The sequence below is a fragment of the Cynocephalus volans genome, chromosome 13, assembly GCF_027409185.1.
Source record: "Cynocephalus volans isolate mCynVol1 chromosome 13, mCynVol1.pri, whole genome shotgun sequence".
NCBI classification, from domain to species: Eukaryota; Metazoa; Chordata; class Mammalia; order Dermoptera; family Cynocephalidae; genus Cynocephalus; species Cynocephalus volans.
Window position 1 is genome coordinate 56,578,863 of NC_084472.1, and position 26,575 is coordinate 56,605,437.

The following is a 26,575-nucleotide window of genomic DNA, read 5'->3' on the forward strand; positions in this document are numbered from 1 at the left end:
GATTCTAGAGTGTACGCTCATAATAAATAAACATTGACTTCTGTCTCCAAATTTGGATTATAAGTTTTTGAGGGCAAGATTCAGGTCAAGTATGTCTTTGTGTTCCCCTTGTCTGGGGTCTAGATTTGGGGACCAATGAATGAAATGGCAAACATTTTTTTAAACCACACAATGCATTGGTAAATGGCCTGAAAGCCAAGGTTTTCTTGTTTCGTTTTCTGAATCAAATAAATTTTTGCCCACATAAGTATAAATGTCTGTCTATATTTAAAGTCTGTTCAACTGCTTGTATTAACTGACAAGTAAGTTCAGTCAACAAAATAGTCAATGCAGTATAGAGAAAAATCAATGCTAAGTTGTTTGAATTTCCAATAAAGTTAAGCAACATAGTTAATAGGACTGTATATTTTGTTATATATTATGTATAAATATATAATCTGAAAAAGAAAATGCACTTTAAAGATAAGCAAATTAATCAAGTGATTTCTGTACAGTTATGTAAAGTTCAACTAAGACCTTGAGTCAATGCCTTGATTTTGGCCATCTCTAAACAAACAATGTGACTCAATATCATAATGTTTAAATTCCTGCAGCCATGCAAACCAAACAGTTCAATCACGTATTTTCATAGAAGGCATTATTTAAGAAATCTATTTTATTGTTAAGAAGGTAGATACTTATATTTCTAATTTAAACAAGAATATCAGGAACATAAGGATTGCCGAATTTAGAGTGCTTAACCAAAAGATGCTTTATTTTTTTCATGTATCAAGAAGTTGGAGGTGGGCTGTCCTGGGCTGGTATAGTGAGTGGCTAAGACCACCCATTCACGAACCCAGCCATCTTCTATCTTCCAGCTAAGCCTTCCTTTCCAGGTAGTTTCATTTTCAAATGTGTTATTCCAAAATTGCAAAATAACTGTGCCGCCTCTAGCAACACGGCTACATTTCAGACATGGAAAGGGAAAAAAGCAACAGGAAAAAAGGAGCACACTAGCTGAATTAGAGTTTTCCAGAAGCCCTACCCAGACTTCTGTTTACATCTCAGTGGCCAGAGCTGCATTGCCTTGCAATACCTCATTGAAAGGGAGGATGGGATTTTTTTTTTTTTAAATCCAAGCACATTTCTGCTGTAAACAAAATCAGGGTACTGGTTGTAAAAAAGAAAAGGATAATGGATATTGAGTAGGTAGCCAGCAACACTTGCCACAGCTAAATTAGAAGTGTACGAGGGTATTTCAAAAGTTTGTAGAAAAATAGAATTAAAAGATAATCTTTTCATGAACTTTTTGAAATACCCTCATACATGTGAACAATGAATTATATTGTTCTTCCTTCCCCTGGACATTCAGTATTTGATCTTCTTACATATGTTTATAGAGGAGCAAAACAGTGGCAAGATTCGATTCTAAACTGGGGGCCACAAAGCTGTCCACAGAGGCCTAATTTCATTCTACTGATTCTCAGTGGCCACATTGTGTCCTTCTCTCATCAACTGCTAGTTAGAACACTGGCATTTCAGGTGGAACACATAATTGCCACATGCCTTTAAGGAATTCTAATCTTAGTTGATGTTAACCAGTATGCTAACCCTTGACTGAGAGGGCTTTTTGTCTGTCTGACCACTCACTTAGCATTAAACTGCCCATGTCTTACATTGCCCGTCTTCTTTGAGGTGAGACACGCTAGGGACTTGAATACAAGGGGGTGGCATAGAGGAAGCACTCAGTAAATGTTATCTGCCTCTTTGAGGCAGGGGCTGATGTCTTCTACTTTGTATTTTCATCCTGCCTGGCAACTTGAGGATACTGAATTATTTGCTGATTAATGCAATGTGCTGTTTTAATTCATGCCATTGACCTGCAGATTAAGACCACTGCTGTCATGTATGTAATTCCACTCGTGTAACCTGAGTGAAGGATAAATGTATTCAGAATTCCAAATTGCCATCCTCTGTGTGGACTATTTTCTGGCATTCCCAAGGAAGCAGCTATATATCCTTACGGGAGTCTGCAGGGTGTGGTGGTTTAGAGTCTGGGTTTTAGAGTCATACTTACTTAGGTCTGAGTTGAGTAGTAAGTCAACTTGCTAGTTGGTGGGCTTTGGGAAACTCACTTAATCTCTTTGAACTTCAGTTTTCTTATCTGGAAAATGAAGCTAATATCCACTCTGGTCAGCATTACGTGGGCCATAGCCAGGCCTGACCACAGAAAGACCCAAGGTAGACAAGGATGGAACAGTTCTGGGCCCTGTAGTACAGGCACAGAGGCAGAGAAAAGGTCCTGGTGGAAACCCAGCAGGGATGCAAAGGCCAGGTTGAGCTGGCCCTCCTGAGCAGTGTGACTACTGCCTCTCCTGGTAATGTCCTTTGGGAATGCTGCCACAGCTGGGAGCACGGAGGGCAGCAAGCCTATACTCTGCTCCTGTGCTCTACTGGATATATCTTGCTACCTGGGCTTCTAGGAGCCCCAATCTTTGGGGGAGTCAAGGTGAGCTGGAGAGACCTTTGGGGGTCAAAAACACTTATGCATTTTTTTTTTCTCATTGCTATCTTTCCAGTGCTTATTTGTTGCTTTTAATAAAGTAAAAACAAATGAGCAGAATCTGACATCCTTCCTGACAGCCTGGAACCCAGACCAGGCTCCCCGTGGTCTGGTCCAGCACAAGTGGTTGCAATGATTCAATTAAATGAGATATTAATGTAAAGTTCCTGCCACAGGGCTTCACATATGGTAAGCTCTTCATAGTGATTACTCATGCTATTGTTTCTATGGTAGAAACTATGAGAGAATTTTTTTTGTTTTGTTTTGGAGGAATGAACATGTAAGAGCTTTTTGCATTTCTTGGAGATAGAGGCTATGCAAAGCCAAGACTTTTTTAAATTACTGTTTTCACTACATAATACCAAAACAGGGAACTTAAGCATTTTGTAATATTAGTCATAAAAGTAGTATTACGAGTCAGTGATGAAGTCCGAACTAGTTTTCATGGAACTATTCTGCCTCATCAACCCCAATTTAGAAAGTATAAGGTAAAAAGAGCATTTACAAAAATAAATACTTTAAGTGAAACTTTGGACTTATAATCTACTGTGTTCTTAGAAATACCAGTGAAATTAATCCCTCTTTTTTTGGAAGAGATTACTTATCGGAATTTTACTGGAGTATCTCATTTAACTGTACTTGGCCACTAACAGCTCTTGAACTTTGCATCTTAGAAATTTTCTCTTAGTTACAGCCTGAAAATCTTGCAAAGAACTCAGACTGGCTTGGCTTGGGTCCTATGTGCACCCCTAAGGTAGTCAACAGTGGTGAGAGAAGAGTCATACAAAAACCACTTAGCTCCTGCCAGTGACATAAGGTTAGCAATGGAGGCACAGCTGCCTCAAGAAGAGAGAAGGCTGAGCAAAGGCACAGCTGCTATTTATATAAACATAACTGATGGAAACTAATTCAAGAAGGAAGACATATTAGTATATTTACTGGGTTCTAACATTCTAAAATGGCTAAGAGATGGGAGTGACATGAATAGAGGAGCAGAGAGAAAACAAGGGGAGAAAGAAGTAGAACAGAAAAACCAAGGAAAACAATAAACACCTCTTCAACTCCAACCAGCCACTTATAACACTTATGCATTCACGTAAAACTATTTGTGTATATAGTATAAATTTTAAAAATGTAAAATTACAATTAGTTTTTAAGTAATCTTTTTATTTTAGAATAGTTTTACAGAAAATTTGCAAAGATGCTACAGAGTTCCCGTACGCCCCCGCACCCAGTCTCTCCTATAATTAACAACTTACATTGGTAAGAAACATTTTTCACAGTTAATGAAACAATATTGATATTTGATTAACTAAAATCCATTCTTTATTCAAATTTCCTTAGTTTTCACCTAATGTCCTTTTCTGTTTCAGGATCCCGTCCAGGATGCCACATTACATTTATGTGTTGTCATGTCTCTGTAGGCTTCCCTTGGCTCTGACAGTTTTTTAGCCTTTCCCTGTTTTTGATGACCTTGATAGTTTTGAAGAGTACTCATCAGGTATTTTGTAGAATGCCCCTGTATTGGAATTTGTCTGTTTTTCTCAATATTAGGCTGGGGTTATGAGTTTTGGGTGGAAGACCATACAGGTAAAGTGCCATTATGCAGGGTACACACTATCAACATAACTTATTACTCCTGATATTAACGTTGATCACCTAGCTAAAGTGGTAACAACTAATTTTGTATAAATACAAAACCAATCACAATAACCTGTGAGATAGGACAAGGCAAGCAAAGATACACCAGGCAAACTGGGATTTTATTTTATGGTTTCTAACTTTAAGGATATTACTTATCAGTAGGTAAGGAGAGAAACTTGTAAAACATTGACAAACTATTCCTAGATGTTTTAGAAACATTGAGATAGTCTAGGTAAAAGTTAATGTCTGTAAGACTGACAATTACCTTTGTTGGTCCCTCCAGCAATCATATTGGTCAAGTTCACTGAATATTACCTACTTAAAGTAAAAGCAACTTTTAAAAATTCATGGGATGGTTGATATTTGATGAAAGTAGTATCTGATGACAATCAAGGAATTAAATTCTTGTGTGAAAAGTATTTATCTCTTCATGAGTTTAAAAAGTGTTATAACAATTTTAGGTTTTAGCCCTTTGAGGCCAATTAAAGGAAATCTTGATAACTGATGTTTTCTATTCAAAATTTTTTGTAACAAAGCATCATAAAAAATTTAGTAACCATTTTCTAATGTCAAATTAAAAGAAAATAAGCTGATGTTTGTTGTGAATATATTTTTCAGATAAAGAATGTAAAATATAAGTTATAAAGACTTAGTCCAAATTCCACAGGGTTATACAATGTGCTTGGATGAGCAGGATATGATCTGGAAGTAATGAAGGTTCCCATATGAAAGACAAAATGATAACAGGTATAATCTATACAGAAGCAGGCAAAATTGCTAGCACATTTTAAAGTTTTCCCGTGTCAAGGGTTAAAATAAAAATGGTTTTCCAGTTCTCAGGAAAACAAAAAATACAATTAAGCTTACTATTTTCAAAACAGATTGACAAATTGGGGTTTTAGTGCAAAAGTACATGGGGATGTTTCCAAAGTATGTTTACCAATCAGGAGAGAAACCCTAAGATAGGGTCTGCAGTCAAGCAAGTGGACATTTTGGGGATAATGCTACCTTCCTCCATTCATAATGCACATACCGAGTTAAATTCCCTAAATACTGAAACAAATATACCTACTTAACTTTGTTTGACTAGGTCTCAAACATATTTCATCAGGGAACCTTTTTATTATGACCATTTATATACTAAGGAATTGATGTCCTAAGGGACATACTTTGAGAAATGCTGCTAAATGGCACATAAATGTCTCAATTCTAAAGATGCTGAGTCGAGCAACAACTGTGACTCATTTTAGTGTATCTAAGGAAATTAATAAGTAATACTTCTCAAATATTCTTTTTATTTCTTCATAGAATAAATCTTAAGTGCAGAAATCCCACCTACTTTTTTTTTTTTTTTTTTTAATAAACCATGCTGATGCAGAAATGGGAAAATGCTACAAAGACAGAACCGAAAGCACACAGCATAACAATCATAAATGCTTTAAAGCATTTAAAAGAAGAGGATGAGGGGAATGTCAATATAAAAACCACTATGAAAAGGTGAAAAATTACCAGATTATCTCTGGTCTCTTAAAGGAGTCTGAAGGGGTCCTCTCCAAATAACTGAGTTGATTTAGATTCATTCTCTCTAGCCCCCTGATGAGATGGCATCTAATATATATGGGAGCTCAACTGGTTCTCCCAAGGAAAGGCGACCCTGCAGCCAACTACTGCCTGTCTCTAGATACCACACCCAAGCAATCCCCTTCATTCCCTCTAAGCCTGCTTCATTGGAAATCAGTTTTAATGGCACAGTTATATATAAAAAAGGAGGAGCAATGGAGTCCCTAGTCTACTAAAACAAGGGTGTTGGCAGGGAAGGAGGGTTGACATACATGTTCCTAATATCTGAGTTGGCTGAAATTTGTAATGAGTTTTTCATGAGGAACAATATTACAACTGATAAAATAGATCTCCTAGTTCTGTTTCATCACTGATAATTTTGAGAACATCACTGTGAAAATATCCTACCAGTTATAACATTATCTTCCTAAAGAAATAAAAAAGTATTTTGTTTTGTAAATATTGCACACTAAATATAATAAATGAGAATTAACTTATTGGTAAATTATGGACAGGCTGCAGTTAGTTTCCTAAAGACTTAAGAGTTCTCTCCAAGATTTATTTATGGTCCATGTGACATAGCATGGCTTTTTAATGCCCAGTATTTTCTCAACTTGATATACCCACTTTAATTCTTACAACTCCTAATTTAAACTATGTTAGTCAGCAAATGTCTTAAGTCTTGAATTGGAAATCTAAGATGGACTAGTTAGAATGAAAAAATAAATGCCTTAAACAGAAATGCATTTTACCTAAATCTTACTTCATTTTTCCCTAATTCAATATAAAAATATATATTTCAAAACACTTTGATATATCTGAGAAACCGTGCAATAAAAAAGGCCTGTTCCCAGGTTGAGTATGAAGGGTTCAGTTACAGTACAGCAAGGCAAGCGTGTGGCTGCAGGTGCATTTTCCTCTTCTATAAACTCACACTGACCTGAAAGGATAACATTAAGAAAAATACATGCTATGAAGAGCAAAATAAAGATATGGCACTGAGCACCTTTTATAATATTGTAATAAAACATTCATTAATTCCTCTGTTGAAAATCTGAGAAAAGATTATAAACAATATTTCTGTGCATTGTTTCAACAGGATTCTTTACATCAATGGTTAAACTTTCTGACAATATCATAAGAATTCATGCTAAAATAGCTATTCTAGTTATAAAACTAGATATAAAAAGAGTTAAACAATAATTGTTTATAAAATCAGTTTTCTGTGATGTGAAAAAAGCTGATCAAAAATACTTTAAGGTAATATGAAAGTCCATAGATTCTCTTTCTGCCAATGTCACCATGTGCTACAGGAGCTTCGTAGTTGGCCAACTAGAATTTATATCACAGACTGATGCATGAGGTCTTCTATTAACATCAGTATTTCTTTTTTAAAAAAAATACTATAATGCTTTCACTGCTGTACCATGAAGTATTATTCAAATAAATTATAACTACACTTCATCAAAACAGAATTTAAGAAAGTACATTCTGCCAGACTGATTTTTGAGTCTTCTAAATTATATTTGTTCACTCGCCCACCAATTTGAAAAATCTAGTAATTTGTACAGGGCTTCCTAGTCATTAATATGAATTAGTAATGCTATAACTTAAAATTTTTAAAAAATGGAACACATACCAGCAAAGCTCAGCATCAGCCAAAAGATACTGACATACCACAGGCAAAAGGCCAAATCTACAGTGACATGGTAAAGGTCAATTTATGGAAAATCCAAATAAAAATTCCTATCAAAATATTTTATTCATTAGAATTAGTTTACAATGAAAATCTTAATTTAATAAGATGACTTTAGGCCTTTGTGCTAGACTCTCATAACCAGAAAGAATAGCAATTTTAGCATGAGATCTTATGATATTCAACCATTCAGAAAGTTCAACCATTTATTTAAAGAATCCTGTTGAAACAATGCACAGAAAAAGCTATAGGAGTAACAGATGTTAAGTCTACAATTAAAAAATACTTTTTAAATTTTTTTTCCTACAGTCAGGACACAAATACTAATAATTTTCTACTCTTCTATTGCCAGAAATTCCATGAGCATCCAGAAGTGGGCGGAAAAAAAAAGTGAGTTGAAGGTTAAACCTGCATCTAGCTGGTTGACATTAAAACCCTAGAAATGGCATTAAGAAGCATAAGACAGGGACCCCGTGGCTCACTCGGTAGAGTGTGGTGCTGATAACACCAAGGCCGCGGGTTCGGATCCTATATAGGGATGGCCGGTTAGCTCACTGGCTGAGCGTGGTGCTGACAACACCAAGCCAAGGGTTAAGATCCCCTTACCGGTCATCTTTAAAAAAAAAAAAAAAAAAAGAAGCATAAGATAGTACTACTAACTCCTGAAAAAAAATGAGAAACACCTGCAAACTTTTTTCTATTGAATCTTTAGTAAATTTGAAATTAGCATACACTATCTTTCTAGCGATATTGTTGAATAGTCAGAACTGCTACAAAACCAGTGCTGAGAGCTAATAAATATTTATGGTGCCACCTGGTGATTTCCTTCAAGTTTAGCCACAGCAATAATTTTGGATGCCATTAGTACTGCCCCCACAGGTGCACGTTCTCCTCTCGGTATATGGGAAATGGTATGACTGGGGACCAGATTGTTTCAAATGTTCTGCAACATCACTGAGAAGAGCTGCCAGCTAAAGGAAAAAAATGAAAATGGAGAATACTTTACTATGCTTTTCCACAGATATAATCACTATTTCATACCTGCAAAACCTAAAAGAAAAAGGAAACTCCTTTATTCTAGATAACCTGTAAATTCAGAATTCTAAATATAATTTTCTTTACAGGAGTAGAATATACTATACATAAATATCCATCTCCTTATTGAATCCTTGCTGGGATTTTAGTGTAAAAGGAGAAGGAGAAACAGGATCCAGATGCTGAATGACAGCTTCAGCAACATCATATGAGATGGCTTTTGGGTTTGCCCCACAGTTTGAGTTTCTTTGTCATGAGCAGTTGTGCCAGGCCATTGAGGAACACCAGAAAGATGGTTATGGACATCACAATCACATAGTGGCTGATGCTGCAAAAGGAGAAGAAATAAGTTACAGGAAGAGAGAACACATATGAAGAAAAGCATAAGATTCCTCTAAATAATGTTTTAAATAGAAATATAAAATACACAGAATTACAAAGAATACCAATGATTTCAAAATGGATACCAAAATGTTTAAAAAAACACAAACTTGCTATATAGCATTATATGAGTAATATATGTACTTCCTTAATAACGTATTAATTAAGAATTAATAATACATATTAACATATATTAATTTTTAATCCCTAATAACAAACTACCATCATGTTGAAATAATGATGAATATAAAAATGTGAGATATCTGCAACAACTATAATATGTTATGAAAATGTTTGTGATTGCTATTAGGAGTATCTGTGCCTTTGTCACCAGTAGAAATTAAATTTTAAAAGCTTTTAGAAAAATAAAGACAATTTTCCCCCTCCAATTCCTGGGCCCTCTGAATTCTCTCTAGACTCTCCAAGATATTCCCAGATTAAGTATTCTGTCATTTTAGAGCATGCCATCTTATGCTTTGAAATAAGTTAAAAGTACTTTGATAAAACTACCAGCCACAAAGAAAGAAAAATGTCACCCAAACTAAAAGTCAGTGCAGTGAAAGGTTTAGTCAAGAAATCTAAACAAAGAGAAAAAGGACAAATCTCTTTATTAATCCCACAATCAAAGCTATTGTCTCCTAGACTTTTATAAAAAGATAGAATAATGAATACTATTAAAATTACTCAGTTCTAGTTCTCATCTATCAGCAATAGTAAATGTTCAGTTTTCCTTTTTAAACACAGTAATCATACTGTCTACACAGAATACAGCTTGATAAAAAATTCAGAAGTATGGAGCTGGCTGGTTAGCTTAGTTGGTTAGAGCATGGTGTTATAACACCAAGGTCAAGGGTTCGGATCCCCTTACTTGCCAACTGCCTCCCACCCCCGCAAATTTAGAAGTATGGAAAGAAATGTAGGATACAGATCTGATGAATATACAGTAAAGCAGAAGCTTCACACAGTGATGCTAGTACAGTTTTGTCCAAGCTTAGCTTAGCTACAGTGCATATTGGCAAGCTGTCTATTTTCAATGCCTAACAGAGTTATATTTAACTATCTAATTTTAAAATAGATTTGCGTTTTTTACATCTTTATATTCCTTTATGTATTTTACATTCTTCTATTCTTTTTTTTGCAGTTTTACATTCTTCAACAAAGAGAGGGGGTCATGGTTTAGCAGGACTATACCCATGCTAGTGTGATGAAGGCAGGTCACATTTCCTCCCTCTTGCTCTCATCTACCCCCAACAAACAGGAGAGGAGTCACAGAGCTGGCTAAAGAACCCCTATCAAGGAGTGGCTCACAGGGCAGGCCCCAGAGAACATCAGGAAAGGTAACTGCTGGGTAAAAGTAAAGCAGGCCAATCACCTAAAAGGACGTGGAGACTAAAAGAGAAAGGGAGAAAAGGTCTCTCTCCCACTTTTCCAATAACTTTAACCCAATAGGTGAGGGGCCCCCAAAATGTAGAGTTGCTGGCTCTAGGCCATCTATAGCATGTTGTCAGGAATTTGTCCACAGGCAAGGCCTCTAAGGCCAGGAAAGAAGAGCCTTCTATTCTGTGTGGATTTTTTTTTTTAGAGTAAGAACCTCCAATTGTTAAGTTTTATAGTCTGATAAGATTTTCTTTGGAAAGGCACTGGCTGGAAAATTTTTATTTAGAATCTTTGTCTAGGTTCACCTCATACAGTAAATTTGAAATAGAAAAGGAAGAGCTGTCTAATTAAAAAGCAAAAATTAGAACCAGTTCTGTTAGAAATCTGGCTCCAATCTAGGGTAGACTCCTGACCTAAAAAGAAAACAATAAAACCCTAAAAAGAAAACAATAAAAACCTAATCCCTAATTCATAAATATCAACAGTAAACTAAGATTTTTTTAAAAAAACACTCGTTTGTTTTCATGTTAAAAGTAATGTAATAGGATATTTGACCTGGAATTTTTTCTATTTAAGTGTGTGTGTGTGTGTGTGTGTGTGTGTGTGTGTGTGTGTGTGTGTGTGTGTGTGTGTGTGTGTGTGTGTGTGTGTGTGTGTGTGTGTGTGTGTGTGTGTGTGTGTGTGTGTGTGTGTGTGTGTGTGTGTGTGTGTGTGTGTGTGTGTGTGTGTGTGTGTGTGTGTGTGTGTGTGTGTGTGTGTGTGTGTGTGTGTGTGTGTGTGTGTGTGTGTGTGTGTGTGTGTGTGTGTGTGTGTGTGTGTGTGTGTGTGTGTGTGTGTGTATTTTTGTTTTGTTTTTGCCCTGAATGAATATGATATGAATCGTGTGTGTGTGTGTGTGTGTGTGTATTTTTGTTTTGTTTTTGCCCTGAATGAATATGATATGAATCTTATCTACAATTTAATTAAATCACTGATAATTATTTATTTAAAAATAAAAATAATGATTATAAGACTAGATTTATTTATCATCCTACCAATCCTTGCTGGGAATAAAATGATCTAGATATTTATTTTAATAAAACACTCCTGGAAAACTTATGCCAAAATAGACAAGATTATGTTATTAAAATTATGTGAGCCATGCTGACATTTTATCACACAGAAGTTAGTAATTGGTTGACTGATCTTACTTTAAAAGTTTTCCAAAGCAAAGCAACTCAAGTTTATCATGGCATAGAGATGCTGGGAAAATATACTGTTAGAAAACTAGAAATTTAAAAAGAAATCAGAATAAATTCTTCTTCCAGGAGATAGTATAGGTATATGTACCCCTATTCCTCCTGCTAAGTACAACTAAAAATTTTGGACATTATATATAAACAAATACAAGAAGATGGAAAGAAGAAGGCAGACTGGTTAGGAATCTTGGGACCCAAGGAATGCCACAGTGAATTCCCTGGATTTTCTTTTTGTCTCATATATACCAGACTTGCAGGAAGAAGCTGGCAACCTGAAAATGCCACTGGGTACATATCAAAAAAATCCAAAAAAACAAAAACACTACCACAACAAAAGCCTGCTCTCTCTGTCCAAGGGACAGACAATGAAGGGGACAGCCACAGAAGATAGAAGACTTTTCGATGTTAACTGCTCTGCTTCAGCCAAACACCACAGGAAAAAACAGTGGCCCCAGCCCACCTGCTCCAATAAAGGCTGAGTAGGGAGCCTAGACTTCCATCCTCATCAGACTGTAATGGGGCACTCCAACTCCCCCATCCATCCCCACCTCTCCACCTCTGTGGTGTCAGAGAAGGCTGAGTAGGGAAGCTGGTATTCTTATCCATGCTTGGCAGATATCAGTGGACACCCACCTGAAAGCCTGGATTACCACCCCCATTCAGCGGTAATGAGGTCCCCTCCCTCCCCTTCCTCACTGGGGTTGTGTCAGGAGAGGCCTAGGGAAGTCAAGAATTTCACCACCACCCAGAGGTACCAAGGCCATTCCCGTCCCCACCATGGTATTAGTGTAGGTCATGTGGGGGAATGATAAAAAAGGACCTCCCACCCTTCCCAGCCAGAGAGGTATCTATCAGGCTTAGTATGGAGCTATAACACCCTCCCCTGCCAGGTAATAATGAAGAGCCCTCCTTCAAGTATCAATGGAGGCCATATGGGGAATTGAATTTCCACTCCCATCAGGCAGAAATGAGGTAGTGTTTCCTTTTCTCATGCCATAGTTGTGCCAGAGGAAGCTAGTTAAAACATAAGGTTTAAATAAGATTAAGTGTCTCATAACATACCCAATATGTCGAGATTTCAATCAAAAATCATCCAAACCAAGAACCAGGAAGATCTCAAACAGAATGATAAAAAATATAATAGATAGATACTAACTCCTAGATAACACAGCGGTTAGAATTATCTGGCAAAAATTTTAAAGTGGCCATCATCAATACTTCAACAAGCAATTATGAACACACTTGAAACAAATTTAAAAAAGAAAATCTGAGCAAAGAAATAGAAATTTTCAGCAATTCAATAAAAGACATAAAGAAGAACCAAATAAAAAAATCTTAGAACTGAAAAACACGATAACCAAAATAAAAAACCCAATGGATGGGTTCAATAGCAGAACTAAGGGGTGACAGAAAAGAATCCATAAACTTAAAAGATAAAGCAACTGAAACTACCCAGCCTGAACAACAGAGAAAATAAACTTAAAAAAAAAAAAAATGAACAAAGCCTCAGGAAACTGTGGACCATGACAAAAGATATAACATTTGTGTCACTAGAGTTCCAGAAAGAAAAGAAAAAGAGGGAAAAAGAGTACTCAAGAGAATAAAGGGAATTGTGGCTAAAAACTTCCCAAATTTGGCAAAAGACATTAATCTATAGATTTTAGAAGCTGATCAAACTTCATACAGTATAAATTTGAAGCATTCCACACAAAGGCACATCAACCTACTGAAATCTAAAAAAAAATAATAATAATAATTTGAAAGCAGTGAGAGAGAAATGACACCTTACCTATATGGGGAAAACAATTAGAATGATAGCAGATTTCTCATCAGAAAACACGGAAACAGAAAGAAGTGGCATACTCTTTCTTAAGTACAGAAAGAAAAAGAACTGCCAACCCAGTCCAGTGAAAATATCCTTCAGAAATAAAGGGGAAATCAACATTCTCAGATAGAGGAAAACTAAGAGAATTTTTTACCCAGAGGCCGACCCTAAATGAATGTCTAAAGTTCTCTAAACAGAAAGAAAAAAATAAAAGAAGAAATCTGGTAAAATCATGAAGGTAGAAAAACTTGGTAGGCAAAAATATAGGTAAATATAGTGCATTTTCTAAATTATATTTGATATTGAAAGCAAAAAGTATAAAACACTGATGTGGTCTCAAATGTATATGAATAAATATTTAAGACAATTATACTGTAAATGGGGGAGGGTAACGGGATATAAAATAAGGGAAGGTTTTTATTCATCACTCAAAACTGGTAAAATGACACCACCAGTAGACTGTGATTAGCTATGTACATATAATTCCTAGAGCAATTACTTAAAAAGTCATACAAAGAGATACACTAAAAAACACTATGGATAAGTAAAAATGGAATTCCATAAAAAGTTCATGTAAGATACAGATAGGCAGGAAACCCAAAACAGAGAGAATAGAAAACAAATAATAAAATGGCAGACTTAAGCCGTAACATATCAATAATTACATTAAATGTAAATAGTCTAAATATATCAACTAAAAAGCAGAGATTGGTAGAGTTGATTAAAAAACATGACCAACCCATATATTGTCTACAAGACATTCACTTCAATTATAATGATATAGGCAAACTGAAAGTATAAGTATGGAGAAGATATATCATGTGAATTAAAAGAAAGGAGTGAGTGGCTATATTAATATCAGATAAAATAAACTTCATGGCATAAGATACCCTACTTTCAACAATTTATAGAAGTGAAAATCAGCAAGGATATGGAAATCAACAACACCATCAATCAACAGGATATAATCAACAATTACAGAACACTTGCCACGACATCAGCAGAATACATGTTGTTTTCAAGTGCTCATGTATACCAAGACAGATCATATCTGAGGCCATAAAACAAACCTCAACATGTTTAAAAGAACTGAAATCATACAGAGTATCTTCTCTGGCCACAATGGAATCAAACTGGAAATCAATAAAAGAAAACAGGACAATCTCCAAACACTTGGAAACTAAACAACACACTTAAAAATATAAAAAGATGAAGTTTCACGAGAGATTAAGAAAATTGGCATGAAAACAAAAATCCAACATATCAAAGTTTGTGGGACTCAGCTAAAGCACTGCTGAGAGGTAAATCAACCCATACAAATATGCACCCCCCACACACAAAAAGGAGTGTAAACTGCATACCTGATATCACTATACACCTATCACTGTGAGTCTCACACTTTACACAAAAATCAACTAAACCAGATCATGAACTTAAATATAAAATGTAAAAGTATAAAGATTTTAGGAAAAAAAACAAAACAGAAAATCTTTGGGATCTGCGGCTAGGCAGACTTTTTAGACTTGATATACCAAAAGCACAACCTAAAAATGGAAAAACTGATAAATCAGGCTTTATCAAAATAAAAAACTTTTGCTCTGTGAAAGACCTTGGTAAGAGGATGAAAAGATAAGCTACAGACTGGGAGAAAATATTTGCAAACCGTATATCCAACAAAGGACTAATATCTAGAATACAGAATAAATTCTCAAAACTCAACATAAAAAACAAACAATTCAACTAGAAAATGAACAAAAGACATGAACAGATATTTCACTGAGGAGGATATACATACAGCAAATAAGCAGATGAAAAAATGTTCAACATCCTTAACCACTAGGGAAATATGCAAATTAAAACTAAAATGAGATGTCATTACACATCTACTTGAATGGCTAAAATAAAAAATAGTCACATGAAAGAAATACTGGCAAAGACGTGGAGAAACTGGATCATTGCTCTCTGGTATAGCCACTCTGGAAAAGTTTGGCTGTTTCTTATAAAATTCAACATGTAACTACTCAGCAAGTGTACTTCTGGGCATTTATGCCAGAGAAATAAAAAAATTATGTTCACAAAAATGTTTATGGAAGTTTTTTTTCATAATAGCCAAAAACTGGAAATAACTTTGATGTCCTTCAACAGGAGAATGATTAAATAAATTACAGTGCAATACCATGGATCTACCTGACAAGAAAAAGGAAGAAACTATTGAAACATACAACCTGAATGAATTGCCAGAGAATTACACTCAGTGAAAAAAGCAAATTACATAGTATATGATTCCATTTATAGAGCATTTATGAAATAACAAAACTATGGATATGGAAAACAGACTAATGGTTGCCAGGAGTTAAGGAGGGGTGGGGGTGAGAGGGAAGTGCGTGTAGCTATAAAAGGGCAACATGAAGGATACTTGTGTTGATAGAAATGGTCTGTATCTTGACAATATCAACATCAATATCATATACATATATAGTACTGATTGTATTATATGTTATAGTTTTACATAAAGTTACCATTAGGGGGAAACTGGGTAAAGAGCACACAGGATCTCTCTGTACTATTTCTTACAACGTCATATGAATCTATAATTATTTCAAAATAAAATGTTTCATTAATTTTTGTTATTCAGTTCACAGGCTGTACCAAAACAGGAGGTGGGCTGGATTGGGTGGAAAGGCCATAGATAGCTCATCTCTACCCTAGACTGGAAGCTCCATGGAAAAGGGGATCATGATCTTTAGCTCTCTTCCCATCGTATCTCTAAGGTCCCCTGAGAGACCTTGTGGGCCTCCAATCAATATTTGTTAAATGAATTATTAGAGACTAATATGTAATTAAAAGATATCATAAAATCTTCTTTTGTTTTGTATTATCTTCTCTTCTCACCCCAAGCGTTCTAACCCACCCACACCTGTGCCCGTATTTCCTCCTGCACCTGCTCCTCTCTAAAACAAATCCTTCCCACTACTGTTTTGGATCCCACCCCAACTTTTCTACTAAAGGCCTTACTTTTGTAACTATTCCTTCCTCTCCTATACCATCAGTTTTTTCTTCTCTATGGTGAGCATATCCTTCACCATACAAATGTGTAATTTCTCTCATCCTAAAAACAAACCAAAACTCTCCCAAGATTCCATAGCTCCCTAACTTAAGGCATTTTAAATCTGATATATCCAAAACCCAACTCTTAATCTCCCACACCTTCTGTCACCAAACACACTCCTTCTAGAGCCTTCCCCATCTCTGGAAATGGATTTACCATTCACTTAGTTACTCAAGATCAAAAATCAGGAGTTATCCTTGATTTTTATCTTTTCTTCTCCTAGTACATCCACTTTATCAACAAATTCTATCAACCTATCTTTTAAAATATTTTCTAAGTCCAGCTGCTTGTCACCATTTTGAATTGCTACCCTAGTGCTGCCATCATCTATAGCTTAGAATACTGCAATAGCCTCTTAATCTTCCTGCTCCCTCTCTTGACCCCTCCAATATGTTCTCCACACTGTGGCCAGAGTGCTGTTTCAAAAATGTGAAGCAAATCCACTGCCTTGCTCAACAATCTAATGCTTCATTAACTTGGAATAAATTCCTAATTCCTTACAATGACCTTCAAGGCCATAAGTGATATCAACTGTCTACTCTCTGAACTCTCCCTCTACCATGCTTCCCTTCACACCATTCTAGTTACACTAACCTTCATGTCTTCAAAAGTATTTACTGACATAAGGAAATGATTAAAAAAAAAAAAAAATTGGTTAGAGCATGGTGTTATAACACCCTCAAGGGTTCAAATTCCCAAGCAGACAAACAACAGAAACAAAACAAAACTTTGCATATGTTTACACATAAATTAAGGCTCAAAGGATATATATTAACATGTGTATATCCAACGTGGTTATCTTAGTCATTTGAATTATGAGTAACTTCTTATTTTTCTTAGTGCTTTCAGTATTTTCTATAATAAGCTTGTGATACATTTCTATTTATGTGAAATTTACAAATTATGCTAGGTTTCGCACAGAACTCTAAGGCTGACTTTGTAATTACCACAGAAATCTTCAACTCTATTCTGTTTCTGAGGCCTCCCAGGACATTTCAAAATCTGTACCAGTTCCTGAGATCAAAATCCTCAATCCAATAAACTGGATATAATGGTTACAAGTTCTTCATATTATAAGGATGCTTACTCTCCAACCTAGGGACTGAAGTTTGGAGTCAGGAAGTGAAAACTATCCAACACAGAGCCTGAGGATCAAATCTAGGAAAGCTCAATCTCACCTTGATTCTGTGGGAAAAGCAGGCAAGGAGGTTGGAATCCAGGTAGATGAAGGAAGCCAGGAGGACTATAAAATATGACACTATAGAAAGGATAAACAAGTGGGGTATATCCATACAACGGAACACTATTTAATAGTGAAAAGTAACAAAGTACTGATACATGCTACAACATATAGAGAGAGACGAATGCCAAAAAACATTACACTACTTGTAAAAAGTCAGATGCAAAAGACTATACATTGTGTGATTCTATTTAAATAAAATGTCCAGAACAGGTAAATCTGTAGAGACAGAAAGCAGATTAGTGGTTGCTTAGGGCTCAGAATGAGCAAGGGCATAGATTGTAAACAGGCACAGGGGAACCTTTTGGGTGATGGAAACGTTCAAAAACAAGTTTATGGTGATGGTTGCACACCTCCATAAATTTACTAAAAATCAATAAAATGATTTAAAATAATCATTTAAGTCATTTAAAACCTTGAAATGGATGGATTTTGTGGCCTGTAAATTATACCTCAAAAAAGTTATTAAAAAAAATGAAAGATTATATGCTAGCAGATTTTTGTTCTGTTAAATTTCTATCTCTTTTAGATGCAAGTATTATAACTGACTTCATCTTGTAAGAAAAATGTTCTGTAAAATCAGGTGACCCATCCTCAAATTTAATGTAAAGTCTATAAAAGGTATTCCACAGATCACTTATCTCCTTACAATGGCCTAAAATTACTGACTCTTGGCTCATTTAACCTAACATTATTGGCAGGGAACAGTTGTGAAGCTCATCGTTTTCATGCAATTGAGCTACAAGGCATTCAGCTTGTGATACTTTGCATCAATCAAGTCTTAGTGTCATATCAACACAGCAAAGTTAAAAGAACATCAAATTTCAACTTGAAATGAGTTCAGCAGACCCCATTTTCCCCCCTAACCATTTTGACATCATTTAAATAAACAATTCTCAAGGTTTACAAGTATGATAGTAGAGAAGGACAACATATGTGTGTAGAGGGACACACAGAATTGCCAGGAGGACTTTTTCAACCTGCACAATGGGTAATAAAAGGTTGACTGTATTTCTCCTCAATCAGGGTCATGGCCAATAAAAGCTGGTCATATCTGTCAGACATACTGGGGCAGAAAAAGGTTGAGAATCATTGATTTTAGCAAAGATTGGTATTCATGGTAAGAGTACAGACATTTTATGACACTTTACATTTAGGATATTCAAAAATTATTGAATAGAATCAGAGTTTTCATTATATCTAAATAGAAGTGATATATACTTCAGTTGTCATTTTTATTTTAATAAGGTATAACAATAGTGCACGTAGGAAACGAAGTCCAAGTGAATACTGCTATCAAATTAAACTGCAGCACAATAAAACTGATGATCCTGGCTCTATTCACCTCACTATATATACATTTAGAACATAAATTTAAATGTTTTTATAGTTATGAAAATTACCTCAAAGAAATTTTTTCTCTAGTTTTAAAGATGTACTTTCAGTATGCCATATGAAAGGCAATACTCTGTAAAGTTCATGACCTGCTATAAATGAAGATAAAGTGTAAGTAACAATCAAAAATAGAAAATACTAAATTAGCTGTGTCAGCTGAACACAGTTTTATGGCCTGGGCAAGATATTTTTCACATGGCTGTTTCACATGGCTGCCACAGGTTCACAAGAGAAACACTGAACTTATACCATAGCTTCAGCTGAATACAGTGACTGCAGTGTATTCCTTTCTGAGTCTCAACTTAATTTTGGTAAAATCTGCTCTGAAGATGCATTTTAAACACAGAGTACTATACCCATAAACAGATGTACTGTCTAAGGCCCTAGTAATGTGATCTTTATTGTTAAAGAAAGGATTACTTGTTTATTAACCAGAAAATAATAGGTGATGAATCTCTCAAAAGTATTCTGAAAATCCACTGCAGTCCCAACAACACTTATAAACATCACAGATATATGCCAGACTAGTGAGCTCCCACTCCTCTCTCAAATTCTAGAATAGAGTCTCATCATTTCAGTATTCATAAAGCAATAAAATAGTAAGAACAAAAGGACAACATTCCATTCCTATGAAAAACAGTCATGGAATGGCTGAAGTTATTAACTATTTTACTAACACAAAGGAGTTCAGAAGTAAAATTTCTGACAAAGGCAAAGCACTGCAGGAGCATAATTCAAATAACTGTGGTTCCCATTAAGGGAACTCTGCCAGTAAGTTTAATAACATCAGCAACATGACCAAAAACATCTCAGCTTTTCAGATACACTTCCACATAGGAATAATTTGAAAGTCAAAACTTAAAAGCAACATTCTCACAAACAGAAAGCAGAAAAAAGTACAATAATGAAGTTTTGATATGTGAACTCTATTATATGGTGCTTTAGTTTTGAATCTTAAGTTATATCTTTCCCCCCACTATCCAAGCCTTTTCTTGGCAATAAATTAGATGTTTATGAAGATGCACAAACCACTCCTGCCTATTAGACCAGTACTACATGGGTCACTGATGCAATATATACCATTACTGCTACATAGGATACAAAGAGAAGATTTTAGAATTCTAACTTACGAACAAGAGCAGCACAACAAAAACCCCATATTGCAGCATCAATCATGGGTGATTCCATTTAGAAAGCCTATCTTCACTAACTCAGATTTCATTTTTCTCTCTCCATCCTATCTACTGCTGTGGATTGAATTCTCCCTACTCCCCAAACTCACAGAGACTCAATCCCCACTGTGACCGTGTTAAGATGGTGGGAAATCCTATTATGATAACTGAAAGGTGGGGCCTTTGGGAGGTGATTAGATTGTGAGGACCATGCCCTAGTAAATGACTGATCCATTCACTGAATAATAAGTTGATGGTTTATGTGGAGTGTACTAACATTAATAAAGCAAATGTATTTCACAGGGCCTAGCTTCCAAAGCCCTGTAGTTTCAGGTATAGCCTAACTTTTAAAAATTACATATAGAAAAGTTAAGCTTGTGAAAGACAGGAAACTTTCCCCAGGCTAAAGTCTCTATTGTAGATAAAGAATTGTAACACAGCAAAATTGCTGGCTCAAGTACAGATGTCCTTGGTTAACCTACTGATTGATATGTTAAGAAAGTTCCTTGATTGTTGTGTAAAAATACCAAGGAAATTGCTGTAAGAAAAGACAGTGCTTGCTAAGAACAAGCTTTTGTTGGTGTGTATCGACTTAACCTTTTACAAATTGCATCATGGAATGTCACTTTGTTTATTTCACTGATGTTACTAGTTTCCATTTGTTAAAACTATATTTAACCATAATTCTGTCCATATCCTTGAGTTCTTTATAATGATTAAATCAACAGAATTTTCTTGTGAAACTTCCTTGTCTTTACAATAACAGGGAGAGGCTAACTTTGAATTGCTGCTGTCACATTCAGTTTTCTCCTCCTAAAGGGGAAATTATTGAAGTGCAGTCCTTCCGGGCCGCTCAATGCATACATAGCGCTTTGAGTAATCATGTAATTCTTTTTTTCATCTCCGTTACACAGGGGGAAGTGTAACAGGTTTAATGGGTGGTAATGGGTGTGGCTTTGAATGTCTTTATAGGGAGAGCAAGTGAGAAGTTTAGCTCTTTCTCTTGCTCAGCCATTTCGATACCCTGGGTTGCTGCAGAGTAACCACCAACAAGAATAAGGCCCTCACCAGATGTGTTCCCTGGACTTTGGACTTCTCAGCCTCTGAAATTTTAAGAAATAAATTTTATTTCTTTATAAATTATTCAATTTCAGGTATTCTGTTTAAGCAACAGAAATGAATACAGAAAATTGGTACTGCTCTTACAACAAATACCTGAAAATGTGGAAGTGGCTTTGGAACTGGGTAAAGGGTGGAGGCTGGAAGAATTTGGAGGAGTAGGCTAGGAAAAGCCTAGATGCTAGTGAGAGTTCCCAAAACAAGACAACCAGGGAAATTTTAGAACATCTTAGAGACTGGTTACTGCTGTCAGAAATACAGGAGATGTAAATGAGAAGAAGCTTATTGGAAACTGGGTTAACAATCATTTTTATTTACAAACTGGCAAAGAACCTGGCTGAATTGTGTCCATGCCGGAAGGCTTTATGGAACGCAGAACTTAAGAGTTATGGAACAAGAGTATTCGGTGAATTATGGCAGAAAAAGCATGAAGTAAAGACAGAATTTATAATTAAAAGGGAAGCAGAGTGAAAAACTGGAAAACTCTCAGCCTAGGCACATAATGAGTGAGAAAGTCTATTCAAGAGAGGAAACCAAGGGTGTAGCCCAGCAACCGCTTGCTAAGGGGGTTAGTACAGAAGGAAGAGAAAATCAAGAGAATGAAAAAACGACCTCGAAGGCACTTCAGAGATCTTTGAGACTGCTCTTCCCATCAAAGGCCCGGAAGCCTAGGGAGAATGAATCGTTTTGGGGAACAGGCCTGAGGTGTCCTCTATAGGCCTGCTGCCCATGGCCACCTGGGGATCCTGCTCCTTGCACCCCAGCTGCTCCAGCTATAGCTAAACTGGCCCCAGGTGCTGTTGGACCCATAGCTTTGGAAGATACAAGCCAGAAGCCTTGGTGGCTTCTATGTGGTGTTAAAGCTGAAGGCTCGCAGAATGCCAGAGCCTCCTATGTGATTTCAAAGGATGTATGAAAAAGCTTGGGGACCCATAAAGACATCTGTCACAGGGATGAATTCACTGCACAGAGCCTTCAGTAGAGCAATGCCTAGTGGAAATGTGGTATCAAAGATGCAGCAGAGAAACCCCACCAAGGCCACGCCTAGTGGAGCTGTGGGAGCAGGACTGCCATGGAGACCCCAGAATTGTGGAGCTACCAGCATACAATGTCAGCCTGGGAGAGGTAAAGCATGGCCTGAGACCAGGAAAGCCATAGGAGTGGAGCTGCCTGAGGACCTGGAGGCCCAACCACCGCACCAATGTAAAGAGAATGCCAGACCTGGAGTCAAGGTAGGAGATTTTTCAGCTTTTAGATTTGATGCTTGTACTGCTGGGTTTCAGACTTGAGACCTATTACCCCATTCTTATGGCCTTCATCTCCCTTTTTGAATGGGAATATGTACCTTGTGCCTCTCCCACCATTGTACCTTGGATTTAGATAACTTGTTTGATTTAGCAGTTGGACTTTGGACTTTTGAGATGAAACAAGTTAAGACTTAGGGGGATGGAATGAATGTATTTACCTGTAGAAGGACATGAGTTTCGGGAGGCCAGGGGTGGAACGCTGTGGATCGAATGTGCCCCCCAAACTCAGAAACTTAATCACCACTGTGACAATGTTAAGAGGGTGGGAAATCCTATTATGGTAACTGAAATGTGGGGACTTTGGGAGGTGTTAGATAGTGAGGATTGTGCCCTGGTGAATGGACTGATCCATTCATGGAGTAATGGGGTGTTGTTCTGATGGCTTTAAAAGGAAAGTGAGAAGTTAGCTCTCTCTTGCTTGGCCATTTTGCCATGTGATACCCTGAGTTGCTGTGGAGAGTCACCACCCAAGAGCAAGGCCCTCACCAGATGTGTTCCTGGAATTTGGACTTCCCAGTCTCTGAAACTGTAAGAAATAAATTTAATTTATTTATACATTATCTGGTTTCAGGTATTCTGTTACAAGCAACAGAAACAAACAATACACCCCTCTTTCCCAAATCCCCTCCCCTCAGCAATCCTCTTCCTTTCTTAAAGTGGGCATCTTTTGGATGATATAATTATAGACAAAGAAGACAAACAGAGCAAGGAGATATTTCAGCAGGAATGACCAGGAGAATATGTGGGAGTTTTACAGAGATCAGTTCAATACCCTCAGCCTGATGAACAAAACTGAGATCTGTGTGGCCCCTTACTATACCTGCCTTCAAGAAGTCTCTCAGAGCAAGTACTCCATTTAACCTATGGGTGTTAGATCCCTGATGATGAAGCATCAAGGCTGAGATAAACTAGAGTTTAATATAACTTATTAACTGGCTGTGTCTTTATCACCTTCCCAACCATTTTGGATTTTTAATGTTATATAGATGAGGGTGTAATGATCACACCAGGACAACAGGCATAAACCAGGACATAAATCAGCACATGTGATCACTGTATGTACAAGGCAGTGAACATTATAAAAAATACTATTATTCCAAAATATTTCTACAGCATATTTTTTATCCTGTATAGCACTAATTAATTACATAATGGTTTAATTTGCTTACATAGAAATCATTTATAGTACTGAAACATGGAGTTAACATCCTTTTCTCATGGTTAGGACTGCAGAGTGGGGGTCATCAAAGCATTTTCAGCCTACAAGTGCTAATTCGACATTCTGTTTCCCTTGGTTTGAATGGTGCTCACTGTTTGTTGCATGCCTTTATTACTCTTTTTGCTATTATTTTGTGCTTTGAAGAGCACTTTATTCCCATGATGGCTGTGTAAAGGAATACAAGGAATAGAGCTGGAATTACTACAAAAGTGCCAAGAAGAATAGCATACTAGATGTTAAATGCAACTTTTGCAATGGCTCTTCTAAAAATGCATCAAGCAAACACAGGCAACAAAAGTAAAAATACATAAACGGGAGTATATCAAAACAAAAAACTTCTGTGCATCAAAGGATACAATGTACAGAGTAAAAAGGCAATTATGGAACGGAGGAAATATTTGCAAATCATATATCTGATAAGGGGTTAATATCTAGAATATATAAAGAATTCCTACAACTCAGCAATGAAATAACCCAATTTAAATTGGGAAAATTATTTGAATATTCATTTCCTTAAAGGAGATATCAAGTGGCCAAGAAGTATAGGAAAAGATGCTTGATATGAAGTATCTAGAGTAGTCAAATTCACAGAAACAGAAAGTAGGATGGTGGCTGCCAGGGACTCAGGGGAGGGGGAAATGGGGTGTTGTTTAATAGGCATAGAGTTTCAGTTATGCAAGATGAAAAAGTTCTGGAGATTGGTTGCACAACAACGTGAATGTACTTACTACTGAACTGCACATTTTAAAATGGCTTAAGATGGTAAATTTTATATTGTGTGTATTTTACCACAATTTTTTAAAAAGAAAAGAAAAAACTGTCAAGGAGAAGGAGGGTAAAAGTTGGCAATCTGGGTTTGGTGCAAGTACTACGATGCAGTGAAAGACCTTGCAACATCACTGCAACCTGTGAGGTCTGGCCCTGAAGGAAGCAGAAAAAAACTGCCTGGAAACACATAGTGACTTCAGGGTATCAAACTAAAACATATGCTCCTCATTTATATGCTAATAGAATGTACACTATACATTCAAGCTCTGTATTCAAGGTTCTCCAAGTTAAGCATCCCAAAGAATATTTTCTGCAAATTTCTTTATCTAATTCAAATTGTTTATCACGAGCTGCTGGCCGGTCGTGGGGGCTGACCGCCACTTTGCCCCCGGCAGGAGAGGTTGCCTCATTTACAGGCAACAGCTTTGAAGTGTGGAGCAGGAAAAGAACTGTTTCTTAGCTGCAAAAGCGAGTCTCGAAACAGGGAACAGGGCACCAGGGCTGCTGTGGATGCAGACAGGATCCCGGAGGCCGGGGCCGCGCTGAAGGCGGCCAGCTGCCCTATTCAGGATTCGAGGTTTCAGGCCCGCATTAAAGAAGATTCCTGGGAGCGCCCGAGCCGTGCCGTGACTGAACAGCTGGAGGCGGCAGCGGCCGAGAACGGGAAAGGCGACAAACCAGAGGCAGAGAGTGAGCACCCGACCTGGCCCAGCACTGTGAGTGACCCCTGGCCCAGCTCTGTTCGGGGGGCTGACGCCCACCCGGCTCCCGCCTGCATCACTGGTTCACTCATCGGCCCGGGGCTGCCTCCATTTTCCCTGTTGCTGGCAGCTCGGCCCAGCTCGGCCGTCACTGAGCCCTCCCACTTGCTTGGCCCGGCGCGGGGCTTTCCGGAGCCTGTGGGCCGGCCTCGCCACACACTACCTCCGCGGTTCTCTGGCGGGGCTGGGGGCGTGGGGCGTCCCCGGCCAGTGTCGGGAGGGCAAGGAAGTACGGGCGGGCCGACTGTCACTCCACCACACCCTGGACTCCGGCCCCGGTAAACTTCCTGTTACTGGGAGGCAGATACCATCTCTGCGGCCACCAGTTCAAAAAAAAAACCTAACCAATTTCTGGTTGGGAATAGTGTGGTAGGAGAGTTCCCAGGTCCGCCTGAACCTGCCGGAGAGCTGGCTGCAGGTGGGCGCTAGATTCGGTCTATGCCGGGGGGATACAAAGGTGAACAAGCCCCGAGCGACCAGTCGTCTGTGCCTAGCAGAAACCTGGTAGACTTCCTGGGCGAGGCGGTGCCGAGCAGGGTCTTGAAGGCCCAGCTGATAAATGAGGGGTGCAGAAGACACGCCCCAGCCCAGCACAGTGCGCACAGAGTGGGGAGACGTGGGGCCAGGGAGGCGGAGACTCGACAGAAACCATACACCCGGTGGGGTCGCCACTGCACGATCCAACAGCCTGGGCCAGAGCACACGGAACAGGGAGAAGTCCTGCACAGGAAGTGAAAGCTCAACAGAGAACACACACCCTGTGGTACGTGATCCACCAGCCCAGCAGAGTCCAAGCTGACCAGAAAGGTGGCTCCCCGGAGAAGCCCAAGACCCGAGGCAACCACATACACAAGGCAATAGAGGCCAACTGAGCAGTCACGGAGGGAGCCATACGAAATTGGCAACCACAGCAACCTCCTAGTTAGTCATTAGTCTCAAACCGGTGGACTGTGAAACCCCCTGCCACAATGAATAAACATCAAAAAAAAGATACCAGAAATACAAAAAATCAAGAAAGTACACCACCAAAAGTTAATAAACCTCAAACTCTAGATACTATAGAACAAAAAGCCCTTGAAATAACTGACAAGGAATTTTGAGTGATAATTCTAAGGAAACTGAATGAGATACAAGAAAACTCAGCTAGACATCATGATGAAATGAGGAAAAGTATACAGGATCTGAAA

The 26,575-nt window shown here is 37.6% G+C and overlaps 1 protein-coding gene across 3 annotated transcripts in view; it reads right to left on the reverse strand.

Moving 5' to 3' along the window:
• Positions 1-8,514: 8,514 nt before the first annotated feature.
• PIGN (phosphatidylinositol glycan anchor biosynthesis class N) overlaps positions 8,515-26,575 on the reverse strand; it is a 153,558-nt gene continuing 135,497 nt past the window's right edge. For all 3 annotated transcript variants that reach the window (XM_063077098.1, XM_063077097.1, XM_063077096.1), the window contains exon 29: positions 8,515-8,805. In XM_063077098.1, coding sequence (XP_062933168.1) covers positions 8,682-8,805 — 124 coding nt within the window. In that variant the 3' untranslated portion in view covers positions 8,515-8,681. The remainder of the gene's footprint in view (positions 8,806-26,575) is intronic.